The following is a 15,697-nucleotide window of genomic DNA, read 5'->3' as shown; positions in this document are numbered from 1 at the left end:
AGTGTTTAACAAGTGGAATGCCTGGCTCATAGAAAACTACTGCAAAAATATTAGCACAACTTGTATGCTGTCCCTTCTTCCTGCCCTCCAAAATCATGGTTTAAATTAGTTCTGTTCCATAGAAACTGCTGTTCAGATGAACACAGCTGAACTGTCTCAGCGCTCTCTGCTCACATCTATAATCCTTCCCTAACGCTAGCAGATGCACTGAAGTCATTATGCCCATGACTAAGGGCTGAGGTATCGAACTCTGCTCTGGAGAGATCCATGCCAATGGAGTTTTTTTTTCTGAGTGTTTCATACTTCAGAGGACAACCACCTCACTCTACTTATACTACTAAGGCTTTTGCACTTCATAGCAAGTTGGATCTAAATAATGTAATCAAGATATTAAATATTCAGGTAAAGATGAATCAAAATTCTGCCAAAGTTTCATTTAAATTAAACAACAAAAATTTTGCGAGTTTTGATAAGAACATGAACTTTCTAACCACTTACACAGCGAGCTTTGTCTGATTTTTAGCAGAAGTTGCCTTCACAAAAATAATACATTGCAGGCTTAGACAAGACTCCGCAGAAGTTTCTTGGGAAGTACAAGAACTTTAGCACCAGAGAAACAGAATGCTAGGAGCTCAGGAAATACAGAAGGCTATTAAGGATTTTGTTGTCATTGTATGATCTAGACTTTTCCTTCAAAATTATCATCATTGGAGAAATAAACATGAGCAGCTACACACCAGTTTAATCTTTGTATTTCAGAGTTTAAGGAAAGGTAACTGACATAAACAGGCATAAAACATAACCTGTTTCTGCAACATGATTTCTAACCTTCATTGTTTTAGGCATCTACGTTTACATTGAGGCCTCCCACAGCTGTACTCATACAACCTGGGGGCAGGAAAGACAACCTACAACAAAGAAGGAGTGAGGTAAAATGGGAGGGCAAGACTTTAAATTAGGTTCTCAAGTACAATGTAGATTTCATCCATAGAAACTGGAATAAAAGTTTAGCCTATAGTTTGGGTTCTTTAAGACAGCTTTTACAGTTGAATACAAGTAGACCAGATATTTTAGCATAGGAAACTTATCCCACAAAAGAGTTCTGCAGATACTAGCAGAAAGAACGGTTTCAGTAAGTAAGGATATTAAAACAGAAGAGAAGAAACTGACAAGTCAACATCAAAATAAGAAACTAAGCCGGCCAACAGTCTTGCAGAGTGAGCAGGACACCAGGTTTACAAACATACACTTCTACAGATCATTTCTGGAAGATAAATGGACACCTTCAAACAGATAAATTTATTTACTTAAGTATCAGCTAGACTGTAACACACGATAATTTGTTTTACAAATGTAAAATTAATGCCACACGCAAAATAAAGTCTAAAGTGTAAATTTTTTCAATAATTTTAGACTATTCCCATCCCTTCTCCCAGTCAGAGAGCGTAACAATAAAAACACATGTGCATGTGTATGGAAATGCAATAAAAACACGAGTTATTGTCATGTGTGCCTGCCTACAGTTTCCACTGTATTTAAATCTGATTTGGAAAACAAAGTATGAATATGCATCACAGCCATGAGGCATCCAGAACAAAGCAAACATTTGCTGCTTGTGTTAATTAAACAGTTGATTCTCCTTGCCACTCAGGCCTCAGTGCTTCACATCAGAAAGCAGCATGGTTATAAATCCATCAACAGCTAGAATGTTGTATAAAGAGGCAACTCACAAATCCATTTCATTACAGTTTACAAACAAGTCTGGCTTTCAGCTTCAGAGATGGAGGAAAGCAAGATGATGAGTGTCTCCTTAAGTATAGAAGGGATTTTTTTTTTGTGTTCTCAGAGAATAAGGAACCATACGTGCAGTTAGCTTCATTTCTGTTGTGTTTTTTGTATGCTTGGTTTTGGTCTTTTTTTTTATTTGGCCTTGGCTACTGGACATTTTAAGCAGACCATAAAACAAACTGGGAAATATTCAGTCACAGAGGTGTCATTCTGTTAAACTTTTGGCATAAATAGAGGCAGTCTACATCTAGGCATCTGGGAAATTTATGGAAACAGCAGGTAGGATACTAAACAATTCTGTTTAATTATCGTTCAGTTTTGCCACAAGCCACATAACAATACTTAGGGTCAGCTTGCAGGTTAAGATCTAAAAGGTTATTGAATTTTAAATGGAAGAAGAACAGCTGCTACAGAAATAACATTACACTACAACAATCACCAATGAAATCATTAACAATCTGTGAACTGAATTTGTTTCCTTCTCTTTCTCATTATTTATTATTCGGGAGACATTTGTTTTAGGGTTTTATTACATCTTTGTTAATTTCTTCATTGTGCCATGAGGCATTTTCCCATTTATGCAAATTTATTTTAACTGTTTATTCTCTGGTATAATTTCTTTACTAAAGACTGAAATCATTGCACCATAGTGGCGCTACTTTTCTACTAACACTGCTTTTCTTTCCCAAATAGTGCAGCTTAACCACTGTACTCTTCATTACTGCATTTCTGTACTTGGCAACAATATACCGTAAGTTCAGCTTTTTATCTAAATTTCTTCTTATTGCTTCGACAGCAAATTGTGTATTACAATATTGCAATAATGGTGGTTTTTTGAGCAAAACTAGCTTGAAAATCTAGTCTATCAGTGAAGTTGTAGATATCTTTACTATTAAAGAAACTGAAATGTTTCACAGCATGCTAAGAAATCTGGGGTTTTTGTGATGATACTCACCACTGATTACTTGTCCAAATAGCTCTTCTGGTGTATCCCCAAAGAATGGCACACATCCAACAAGAAATTCGTAAAGAATAATTCCCATAGCCCACCAGTCCACGGGTTTTCCATAACCTTGTCTCAGTATCACTTCAGGAGCTATGTATTCAGGTGTACCACAGACCTAAAAGAAAAAAAAAAAAAAAAAAAGCACGATAGTAAAATAAGTCTAACTGAGCTATGTCACATAATTTCTAATTCTTGAAATGTAAAATAATACGGAAACATTGAAAAATGAAATGCTAACCGTTTCAGTCTGCCAAGTTTGCACAACAGCGAATGTTTTTAAATTGACCTAGCTACATTTGCAATCATCAGTCAACATTTGCTATCTGTCATGCAAAGAACAGCCTGCATTTCATACATCAAAGTCCATCACAGGAAATTTTTTTAAACTTAAATATATCCTTATCTTTGCATGAAATTTGTGATAGTTTTATCTTAAGTTGCTTTTACAGTGAACAGGTTGCAAGCAATGGTAATGAGGCATGCTTAAAGTGAAATGGGCCATAGCAAGGATTTTAGCACCCTTGGTGGTACAATGCATCATGAGCTCCACAAGTACTCTGCTGAGACTTCTGAATTCCTTATAAAAAGTTTTACATTTATCTCTCTCACAGATTCAGTGGCACATAATTAGGTTGTTCTTCTTATTAACACATCCTAATATAGAAAGAAAAAAAACGTAGAATAATCTGCAAGGCATGAGTAACTGACATACACAACTGGACCACTAATGCAGAAATAACAATAGTTTATACAGTATTATGGTACATTTTGCTGGCAAAATACCACTTCATTTGAACACTCAACATAGGAATGACAGAGGCTCTTACTTGTTTGTCAAGGAATTCTCTGGCATCCTTCTCTATGTGACCCTCATACAGGTTGGTAGTCAAACTCATTAGCCCCACCTTTGACAGGCCGAAGTCTGTAAGCTTTATATGGCCCATGGATGTTACCAATAAACTGAAAATTAGAATGATCTAAAGTTACTCTGATATAATTCAACATTATGTGCTTATCATCATTATTATTATTACTATAGTTGGAGGAAAGGTTTCATTAGCACTGCAAAAATATAAACATAGTTTAAAAAGTAATTTAACCAGCTACAAAATGAACAGGTTAAAAATCTGATAGTCCTACATCTGTTACTATTTATAATGAAATGTAAACACATTTTATATGCAATTGCACATCATCTTATAGAACCATAGAAGTGTTGAGAGATGAATGCTAGATGCTTTGAAGAAAAAGAAACAGCCATCGTCTGAAAGACCTAGCACAGAATAAAAGTTGCTTTTGAAGTGGGGTGAGTATTTTCTGTCTGTAACAAGCTGGGTCATTCATTCAAAAAACACTTGGGTACTAAGTTAGTTAGTAACTAATACTACATTGGCCTGAGATACCATGTTATGAAGGTATTGTCACTCAACAGACATGACTTCAGTTCTTTTCCTTTTTTTTTAAAATGTGAAACAGGAATAAGATTAATGGAGCTGCAACAGTCATATTTTTTACTGCGGCTACTTGCTGTGATATTATTTACATGTATAGGAGCAATATTGTATTTCTAAACATGGGGAAAAAAAAACCCATAACAAACCACAACTGAAAAACCATGCAACAGGAAAGATTTCCCAATCTGGTCAATCTTGTCTTCAGATACGCAAGTAAGTGCAAGTTGATGGTACTTTGTATTAAACAGTGTTTTAAGCATACTTTGAAATATCTTATCCTTAATGACCAAAATGCATTTTCCTTCACTTCAGCCATAAGAGTAAGTACTTTTTTTTTTTTAAGATACTCCAACAGACTCTTCCATCTTAGATAGAAAAGTCTGAAGAGTTCTTTTAGAAAAAATGCAATGCATTTTCTGTAACTGCAGGTAATGAAAATTCAAATATTGTGCAGAAATTGAGATTCTACATAACATTCACAATTTAAAAAATTCAAACACATTCAAAGCAATTTTACTCTTTTCATATCTTATCTAACAATTTCTAAGTCCTCTTTTGGTTATATTCTGTACACATACTTGTCTGGTTTCAAATCCCTGTGTACAATTCCATAATTATGAAGGTATTCCAAGGCCAGAACAGTCTCTGCAAAGTACATCCTTGCCATGTCTACAGGTAAGGGACCCATATTCTTCATCAAAGTAGCACAGTCTCCACCTGCGGAAACAGGACACGTTCCAGATGACACTATAAATTCTGAGGTGTATCAGCATAATTCATATATGCTGCAGAAAGAGACACAGACTCTTGTCATATATGTTTATCTTCCAGTCAGATGACTCAACTGAACACGTAACTACACCAACTACTGTACTGGAAACACAGTGCAGAAGTTGGGAGCAAGCAGTACAAGGGCTTAGTCAGAAACCAATGAAGTCTGTGCTGCTACTTCAGAAAAAAAAGGGGTGTGGGGGGGAAAACCCCACACAACCACAGCCTGAGAATCTCATCTTGTACTGCCTTTGTCCAGTATTCTCCTTCAGCATCAGCACCTTTTCAAATTGCTCCCTCTTTCTTTGTGAAAATAACTATCACAAATACCCTAGCATCTGCTAATGAAAATTTGAACTCCAGAAAAGCAAACAGCATTTCCATATGAACTTAGACTGTAAGTGTCCTAGCATTCAATGAGGAACATATTCAAAGAGCAGTTATTGCCCATTATAGCTGGACCACAAGTGTTTTACAACCTCTCACTGCGAGATAATGACTGGGAAAAAAGTCATCCTGTTGTTGGATTTAGATCCTAAACCTTTATTGCCAGAGTACAGAGGACATACAGGGGGCCTTTCTAATGCAAGCACCATACGGGTTATTTTTCTTTCTCGGCGTAAGAAAACTCTCTTGTTCCTCTGTAAAATACAACAAACACTTTACCTTCTACATATTCCATGACCATGCATAAATGACGTCTTGTTTCAAAGGAGCAATACATGCTGACAACAAATGGATTCTCTGCAAATGTCAGGATATCACGCTCAACAAAGGCCTGCTGGATTTGGTTTCGGAGGATGAGATTCTGCTTATTAATTTTCTTCATGGCAAATCTTTGTCTTGTTTCTTTGTGTCTCACAAAATAAACCGCACTGAAGAAGTTTAAATGGGAGAGAAAAAGAAAAAAGTCTGAATAACTACTAAGAAAGTGCATTTTAAAATATTTTTTACAATTAAATAAATATATTTTTAAAAAACTGTACATGGATTACATAAAAGACTTGTTTTTAATTTAATGCAGCCCACCTGCCTTCCACATTAGAGAATGGTTACAAACCTCATTTTGTACCATAACCACGATGAGTCTCAATCAACACTAACTAGTACACAAACTGAAAACAAACACTCCTTCCCTCCATCCCCCAAAGCAAACAACTGATATCGCAAATGCCCCCCCAACAGATATAGCAAATGCTCTCAGCTCAGGCAGATTTGGGGCATTTTGATCAACAAAGGATTATATACAAAAACCAGGTATGAGTGTTATAAATCATTCAAACAAATGCTGCTGCTTTAAGTGTGCTGCCAGATAAGGATGACTCAAACTCAGTCAAGGGGATTTTAAAACATGTCATAGGTTTCTCATGAAGGTTGGTCTGAAGTTGCTTGAGGGTGGCTCCCTCACTGCCAGGCGCAAAATCTTCTGTTCTTGTTTAGTCTCTGACATCAGCATTGATCCATATCAGGAGCAGGTCACCAGTAGGTAATCCAAAATAAAGATCACTGCGTTAACTGCATGGTTAATGTGGGATTAATATGTATCTTGACATGTAGAATTTCCAGCAGGGTACTGGGTACAAAGTTCCCTGTAAACTTACTTAGATAAGTCAGAATAATGAGGGAAGCAACGTGAAAGAAAACCTGACATGGACAAGCCTTGTTTCTTTCAAGGCTCCGGAGAAGGAATTGCCCCGCCATGAAACACTGACACAGGACATTACTCCTGCATTTCTCAAAATCTCGAGGCAAATCCTGAAAATGTTTGCCTTGTTTGAAATCTACTTTGTAGTATTTAATATGTATAGCATCTGCAGGATATAATTGCCATAGTAGTGACTGTTCATGGAAAGAAAGGACTAAAAGGAGAAAATAGAGGGTAAAAAATGTGACTCAATTACGTAGTTTTAAAATTAAATTTGCTGTCCCCATGAGGTCATAGTATCAGTAAAAAATTACTTATTTAAACTCAAAAAGCAATTCTTGACTTATTATTTCTATGAAGATCTTCCCACAGCTACCAAAGTTGCAGGCACTGAAAAAACCAACATGTTTCTGCTTTCTTTTGTGGAAGAAAACCTCTTCTAGACAAGGAAGTTTCTCTTACTGATTCCAAAAGCTTTTATTAATTCCCTGTTCCTGTCTGAGTGCAGAGGAGGTAAAAGACATTACAGTATTATGAAGGCAGGGAAAAACCACCTTGGGCAAAACACAAGATAAACCCCACCCTTCGTGCCTCCTACTAAGTCTCACTCACTTCTGCCCCTCCCAAGCTGGAATAGTTACTCAGCTCCAGTACTCCTCCCTGTTGTCTTCTAGGCTTTTGTCCTCCTGCACCTCTTCCTACTGCTCCCCTCATACTCACTTCTCTCTCCACCCCTTCATTACAACTATTTTCCTTTGCTTTTCTTTCCCTTACATTCTGGTTTTCCCCTCTCTTTCATTGCTATCTCCTGTCAGTCAGTCTTAGCTTTTTAAACTCCTGTAATTTTGTAATTTCATCTCGTGTTTTCCCTATTTCAGTACCCTTATGCACTCCAGGCACGTAGAAAAGTGAGCCCTTCAGGTGCCTGAAGCTGCAATCTTTAAAAAAAAAAAAAAAAAGTTATATGAATGAACTGAGGACTGCCCAAGATGTTTCTCAGAGCTTTAATTTGGACAAGATGAACTCTCAAAAGACAGGCACTAACTAGAGCATATTATTACAGCATCTTAACAAATCCCCTCTCCAGACCATGTGGATCTGTAGGGTCACTACTAGCATACTTAAAGGTGAAGAACTAGTAAGTTCTAAGGACTACCCAAGTCCAGTGAACATCTGAGGCATGCTGACTACATTTCCCCAGCTCTCTAAACTGCATTCTCTAGTCTCACAGTCATAGGCAGGTGAATGTATAACTTTCCACTAGGATTCAGTTATCCACAATTCCTCAGAAAAAAAAAAAATCTGTTTAGCTCCAGTGTACCAGAACCACAAGACAGCAGCAACACAATTGTGTCTCTCACATTTACACATACATACACTGCTTATGCTATATAAAGTGCTTGTAAATGGTCTTCAACAAATACAAATGCTTGCTACATTCTCCTAATCCTGGCACTGAACTTGCACCTTGTTTTTTCTCCCCACAGGTCCACTTTGCCCCTATCTATCTCTATTCTTTATTTTTCAGAATGCTACAGCTGGAGCACTAGAAGGAAGCTTGTTTTGTACAGTTTTTTAAGACAGAGCACAGTATTTCACTTCTGGTTTTTTGGCCTTGGTCATTAAATGGTGCTCATGGTTTTTTATATAGACAATTACAAATTTGAGGATTCCTTTAACACAAAAGCAATGTATTAAGAACATCCATACTATCCAATTGCCCTGTCGATCCATTCAATGACAGTGGTTGTTGCAACCTTCTATGGATGCAAATGAAGAACCTGCTTGCCTATCCTCCCCTTCCTGCTTTCATAACACAGCAAGAGATCTCCAAAACATCCCCTGATTTCACTGCATGGACCTCAACAGGTACATAAGTGTTCTGTATTTTATTGGTGCTGTAATTCAACATAGCAAGAAAAAAATATATTTTTCAAGACAAATAAAATTCATAAGCTCTGGTATTGTCCAAACATTACCTTATTGCACTTCCAACATAAACCTCAGCCAGAAAAAGTACCTCTAAAATATTTTTTGTTAGGCACAAATATAAAACACTGTGCACACGTGTTAAGATGAGGAAAAAAAATGCTAGAACATTTAACTGGGTTCCTAAATGGCTCCAACTTAAATATTATGCGATCTATCCCTCCAATCTTACAACCAAGATTCCTGGTTTTTCTCTAAATTACTTTCAGGCTTCAGGCCTAGTTTACAGCTCTTCAGTAACTTCAACTTCTAGAGCCATTTTACAATCTAGTCTACCTTCAGTGCTTGAGGCTAATGTAGCTGTGTTACTTGCTTTGACGTGATTCTCTCATTTGCCAAAGGACCTTGAACTCCTTGTGGAAACACAGGTACTGTACTTGCTGCTTGAAAGTTACAGCTGCTCACCAGGAGCTACGTTTCATTTTCACAAGCAATTTCCTGAGAATAAGCTGCTGAATTCTGTACTACCCTGGCATCATGTCTAATGTTGCTTCCAGTGAAAAGGAGTCACTTGTGAGGCTGGGATTCATGTTACAGCAATACAGTAAAGTATATGGATAGTTATTTAGGACCAGAATTTACAAGCACCACTACACCACCTCCTAGCTATGTGATGTCCATGACCAAATCAGATTTATTCGGGGGCAGGGAGAAATGCTGCCTAAAGCACTGCAGCACTCCTAACACGAGCATCCAATGCAGTGTGGGACTCCTGAGCCCCAGAACAACATCCACAGCCTCCTCTCAGCAATATTTCCGACTCACCCTAGTCTGCCTAAAAGCAAATGAGAAGCTAGCCACCTGAAGAAGAGAACACAATGGCTGTGACCCTTCTCTGACAACTGGTACTAGACCTAGCTGTTTCAATATGTCACAAACTGACTAACAAAACCATCTCTCCATACCTAACAGTAGCAATGTCTTCTACCTTTATAGCAGTAAACACAGATGCACAAGGACAAAGCTAGTGTGCAGATTTCCTATGGGTACACTGTTCCGTATTTGCAAAAGAAACACTTGAGAAATCGAGCTCCTCACCAGTTTGTAGAATACTGCACATTCACGAAGAACAGAATTCAAGACCTTCAATATGGTAACAACCTCTCTCTACCACCAAGACGACTGCATTAGCCGCCAGTATTAGATCCCGACACATATATTAGCTACCGAAGACATACAGGGCACTTGGCTTGTGCTGTACTGGGAAGGGGGGCTCACTCTGGGGCAATAAACTGCAGGAGTTTAAATTTCATAATTTTGAGTAAGTTCACAATGAACGACGAATAGAAGATCCCTAGCATAGAAGTTGCCAGCCTCTACTTTCTGAACTGCCCTTTTAAGCTACAGGCTTCTAGGAATCAAAGCCTCTTACTCTGCATAGACCAGTCACCCATGGGGGTAAACAGAGAAGGAAAGGAATATGGCTTATTAGACCTGTAGTCCATTCAGAGGTGGTGCTACTTCAGCGAACCTACAAAGCCACGCTTCCCCCACCTCCTTCCACTTCTGAAATGGTGGCTGCCAGGCTCATGACGAACTAACCCAACTGACAGGGTGTTATTCTGCAGCTGGGTAAACTTCTCAGTCCCATTCCCAATGCAACTACACAGGAGCGAGTACTAAGTGGAGAAGGGACAGGAACGAGTACTCTCAGGTTAGGGGCAGCAGCTGCTCAAGCCAACACTTTGGCAGAGTTTTTAAATTTATCAGGCAACACCATTAGCCAGTATGTCATGTACATATTGACATTACCATTTTTGCAGAAGTAAAAGCATTCCAGGCAGGTGCAAGAGTGGTATCATGTATTTGCTTTAAGCAGATACAGTTATACATTAGTGAAGAATGGTTGAACTAACATCACTCGCTTCCCTGAAATCAAATGTAATCTTTATTTTGTTGACCTGCTTCAGCAAACTAGGCTAATGCCAGCTTGAAGAGATGGACTGCTACTACCTGCTACCTCTTGCAAGCTGGAATATGCAAAAAAAAATGTTGCTGTGATTGCAGTAAAAGTTTAAAATTTGGGAAGCATGAAAAGTTTTGGCTGGCTGAAAAAAGCCAGATAGACAGCTTGTGAAACCATTAATGACTTGGCCAGCATCCTACATGTTTACTGATTCACAGCTTGTTTAACTTCTTGTATATTCCTAGCCATTCCCAAAAGCCTGATACACTTCATCTGCTATACAGTCATTTAATTGCACTACAAATTAGTTTATCCAATCAATTAAAACCAGAGAACTGCTAAGATATTTATTCAAACCTCCACAAAACCAATAGTTTATATTTAAACTCATCAAGTTTAACATATCTGACAAATCTCTGCTACAGTATGCCAAGAGCAACAATTACCCTGTCAAGCAAAGCTTTCCATTTCACTAATGAAGGCAAAAATATCACAGCAAAATCAAAGACAGTAAAACCTGTTTTTTTAAAAAAAAATTGGTTCAGAATTAAACTCTCCATGATAGCCTCCAAATAAATAAAATATTACAATAGCATACCGAATCTTCAATACATCAGAGCACAAAATATGCCCACTGACGTATTTTTGAGAATAAATCAATGAACCACAGGTAGAACTCACACATATTTAGGTTATTTCAAAAAATTAATGGCCTGGAAAAACACAGACGGGAAAAAATAATTCTTGTAGCCTAACAACAACTTTTATTTCAGCTGCTTATACTTGTAAATAAACTGCAATAAATGTCTATGGGGCAGTTTATTGCTTTGTTTTCACAGATGGAATAGGTATTATTGCTTTATTACACTCCATTCTGTAGATGGGTTAAAGAGCATTTAGGTTATTGTGATGTGTTCCCCTTTACATTTCACCGTAACTTTCCAGTAAATTAACCACCAACTATTTTGGTGCAAACAGAAAGAACACTTAATAAAGATCAAAAAAATGGTCTGTCGACATTACAGTCCCACTCATTTGACACACCACAGTGGAGATCTTCAAGTACACGGACAGGTTTGAAAAAGTGATATCCTAGATAATTTAGCAGCACAAGCCTCCTCAACTTACACTAGTTGGGGGAAGTGACCAGATGCTAAAATAACTTTTTGAAGTGAGCAAATACTTTTGAAAGTTTATTGTCTCACAGTTTGAGTGTGTTCCTTGTCCTCTACGTTAATTAGTACGGTGCTGTACCTTTGTTTTCTTTCTTGTTCTTGATTTTTTTTTCTAAGAAGTAACCATTTAAAACAAAAATCCAAACCAACAAAATCCTTGTCTGCCTAAGTAATAGCAGTCTACTAAATTGACGAGATTTTCTATTTCCACTTCTATACTACCACAGTGTAACTCGCCAGCCTAGCCCTGTTTCAACATTTGCTAAAGACAATGATTCATGCAGCAACACTCCAAGCTGTTCAGCCTCTATCAGCTCTTATTTTCCTCACAAATTTATCAAGGCTTTATCCAATTTTCACGACATTTAAGTTGCCAATTTTGCATATTATTGGCATTAAAAAGGTATTTCTATGTATTGATTTTCTCTGCCACAAACATGAGGAAAAAAAAACCCTACACTGTATGTGCCATAGAAAGCCACAGCTTTTCATCCTTTCTTTTCCAGCTCCTTACTTGTCTCTGGTTTCAAATAGACAGTTGTTTCCACTGCGTATTTCTTAATGGCTCTTCTTCTTAATGTCAGAAGGAGCTCATTAAGGCTCCTTCTGACTGCAACACCTTTGGAGGAAGAGCCATAGGTCTACTGAACCTCTGACATTAGGTGGCCAGTGTCGTTCTGTTGGTTGCACCATGCCCTTCTGCAGCTGCTCTCTCCTCTTCCCATCTCTCAGCATCCTAAAACTGCTGAGAAGTTGGGGAGGTCTAGTGACTCAAACACCCTTTTCTCCAACAGGGACCCACCCGACACAGTGGTTTTTATCCTCCTCCAGTAAGACAGAGGAAACTGGGTAGGAAATGAAAAGAGGAACGGAGGGGACTAAGTGTCTGCCACAGGAAGGAGAAAGGAATGGAGCCAGAGAGGGGAGCAGCAGCTGCTGCTCACTGCTGGAGGAAAGGCTTTTGAAGTCCTGTGGTAACTGGGAGAAACTGGCATATGCTAAGTAATGAATTTGCCTAGGAAGAAATTCTGAGAAAATGAATGGTGCAGAGGTTGACGAGTGAGAAGCTGTATTTGGATATTTACATAACTTTAATGCAAATTATGCTATTTTTTTCAGGCTTTTTTTTTTCTGAGCTATGTAAGCAGGTCTGGACATAGGCAACAGCCTCCACACAAACTATCACGTCCAACAGTACCAGTCAGTACTAAATGCCTGCTGTCCCAGAGCTCAGATACCTTTACCTAAATGTGACCATAGAGTACTACTGGGCCCATCAGCCTCAGGCCATTAAAATGGCATGCAAAACTCCAGCGGGCAGTTTGCAGGTGCCTTCTCTTCTATGTCCAAGGTCTCTTCAAAGACTGCTCAGTCCTTTCAGGTCACTGCTGCTTCCTATCTCAAGCAGAGGTAGTACAGAATAGAGCCAGACTAATTGGGTGTGTGCTGGAGAACAGCACAGCCCTCTTCACAGCCAGGCTGTGACACGGTCTCATCTGGCCATGGGCTCCTCACCTCTAGACAGAAACCTCTCTTTTCTGAACCAATACATCCCTCCTGGTCCTGCAGGTTACACAGACCAACAATTCCCATCTTGATACCTTCCAGTGCAGATGAGGAACCAATCAAAGGTCTAATAGATAGTATCTGATCAAAAAAGGTGACTGAAGACAGACTCCTGCCAGAAAACATTTAATGTTCATTTAAGGCCCAGGCTAACAAAATTTTTTTTTGGTCTTCTAATATATCTGCATATGACTCACAAACACTGTGCACTTTCCAAGTACCCAGAAACTAACCCAGTAGCAGCAATTCCTTAAAAGTTAACTAGTTAAAATTTGAGGATAAAAGAGTATCCATGGAGAAGCAACAAAACACCGCTGCCCTACTTAAACAAATTTGTTTCTACTTCACCACTACTTTTAGGCCAAGTAAGCACTCATTTTTAACAATCTGTCTCCGTACAGATGCAGTTTTATTCTGTTTCACATCTGCATAAACACAGGTTGTTTTGAGTGTTATAAAAAGGTGGCTTTAAATCTGCCTTTTGATTTATTCAGATTTTGCCTTTGGCATTCCATGATACCTACTTCTGAAAAATCTTTGTGAGGTAATTTTCAGTATTTTAATTTACTGCAGCACACAGTAATTCATTATTGCCTAGCAGGCTTTCAAAAAAGTTTTTCTTGTAAACTTCAAATATTAGCAACAAAACAGGAAAGCAGAATGAAAAAAGCAGCAGTGCAAACAATTTCCTCACATAAACATCCCTCACTTAAACGTAAGTGCTGTTGCACTTATGGATTACTCACCCATAAGCTCCGTTACTGATCAGTTTAATTGTTTCAAAATCACTTTCCCGAGGTTTCCTCTGCAGCTTCAGCGTGCTACTGGAGCTCTTCAAAGTAAAACAGGAAGAATAAAGTTAATAGAGTACTTTTTTTTCAAAATCAGGCAAAAATAAAACTAAAAAAACCCCAAACAAACCGAAATAAGCTATTACCAGGCTACTGCACCCTGATGAACCAGCTAAAAGCTCTGGCCAGTTAGGAGGTAGCACAGACAGGGATCAAAGGGACTCCTGAAGTAAAGCTGCTTTTTAATAAAAAAGTTACACCACGGCTTTCTGTCCACTTATCTACATGCACGGTTTACAGCAGACAGGCACAAAGGCTCCTGGTAAAGGAGTTACTCGCAATTCCTATCCAGAGTTATGGACTCCTGTGCATCCCTCCAGGCACTCACTGCCCACTGTCTTCCCATCTTAGTAAATCTGACTCTGGTAGTACAGCCTGGTAGCAACAAAATCTAGATGAGCTCTCATTCATTCAAATAAACTTTTGCACATTTTGAACGATTGTGATATAACTTACAATAGACTGTGAAAAGACACACAAAATGAAAGATAAAAACACAGAAGATAAAAATGCAGTAATTCTACCATTACAGAGGTCACTTTCACCTACTTGTATGCCAGAACATTTTCAAAATGGAGTTCTCCCAAGTACTGCACAACCTTTTCTCTAGCTTTAATTTTTAATGAATCTTGAGGATGTAAGTGTGAATGAAAACTGGGGTGCAGGGGGGATGACGAGGGCACAGGACTCCAAATTCAGTATTCCAAACCCACAAGATCCTTTTCAAGATGGTTTTCCATATCTCCAAGTTCTATGATCCCTATCCAGGCAGTTTGGTAACAGTTAAGGTTGAAAGTAGACCTGGTTGGAACATTTTCCATTAAATGCTTGCTCGGTAAAATTGAGTGCAAGAAGATTAGTGAGTATGTTAATATAATGAGCTACACAGAAGAGAGATATGATTTATTAAATTGTTTAGCCCACTCGCCTGCCAATACAGGATTCTTCCTAATCCCATATTTATGAAGGTTTTGAATGGTCTTGTACTTTAAGTTATGCTTCCTGTCACTTCCCATGTATGTTTATTGCAGAGCTACACTGCGAGAAAATATTTCCAAATATTCACCCTATATTTTTCTTCACTGATTTCATCACCTCCCTTACTTACATTCCTTTATTACACTGCATTATCTTCCTGTGTTTCTTAAACATTTGCACAACACAAGCAACTTGGCAATTGCAATTTCTTTGCCCTTGCTAAGCCAGCTTGTGCCTTGGATTCTCCTAAGCACTTCAGCACTTCTGTTAAGCCTTGCAGTTATTCTTTCTGTCTCTTCTCCAATTTGTCAGCATCCTTCCACCAAATACTACTCAGGCCTCACATAGTATTTTAAATGCACATGAATTAAAGTAGCAGAATAAGAAACACCCTTCATATCACAACTCTGGAAGCCTTTATAAGCGTCATTTTGCCAGAAAATCATAAATTATCTCAAGATAATAATCTCACATACTAAAGCATGATGTCTTTTCTGTAGGGTATCTAAACTACTTTAACAGATACCCCATGCTTATATTTTGAACTCTACTAACATTTCTAAATCGC

At 38.2% G+C, this 15,697-nt stretch overlaps 1 protein-coding gene across 1 annotated transcript in view; it reads right to left on the bottom strand.

Moving 5' to 3' along the window:
* MAST4 (microtubule associated serine/threonine kinase family member 4) overlaps nt 1–15,697 on the bottom strand; it is a 104,780-nt gene that overhangs the window by 23,454 nt on the left and 65,629 nt on the right. Inside the window, exons 11-15 of the mRNA XM_086769864.1 lie at nt 14,047–14,132; nt 5,686–5,894; nt 4,827–4,965; nt 3,622–3,754; nt 2,744–2,909 (exon numbers count right to left, since the gene is read on the bottom strand). Of these exons, the coding sequence (XP_086625990.1) occupies nt 2,744–2,909; nt 3,622–3,754; nt 4,827–4,965; nt 5,686–5,894; nt 14,047–14,132 (733 nt within the window). The remainder of the gene's footprint in view (nt 1–2,743; nt 2,910–3,621; nt 3,755–4,826; nt 4,966–5,685; nt 5,895–14,046; nt 14,133–15,697) is intronic.

Source organism: Chlamydotis macqueenii, chromosome Z (assembly GCF_036417535.1).
Source record: "Chlamydotis macqueenii isolate bChlMac1 chromosome Z, bChlMac1.mat, whole genome shotgun sequence".
NCBI classification, from domain to species: Eukaryota; Metazoa; Chordata; class Aves; order Otidiformes; family Otididae; genus Chlamydotis; species Chlamydotis macqueenii.
This window is presented reverse-complemented; position numbering and strand designations above follow the sequence as displayed.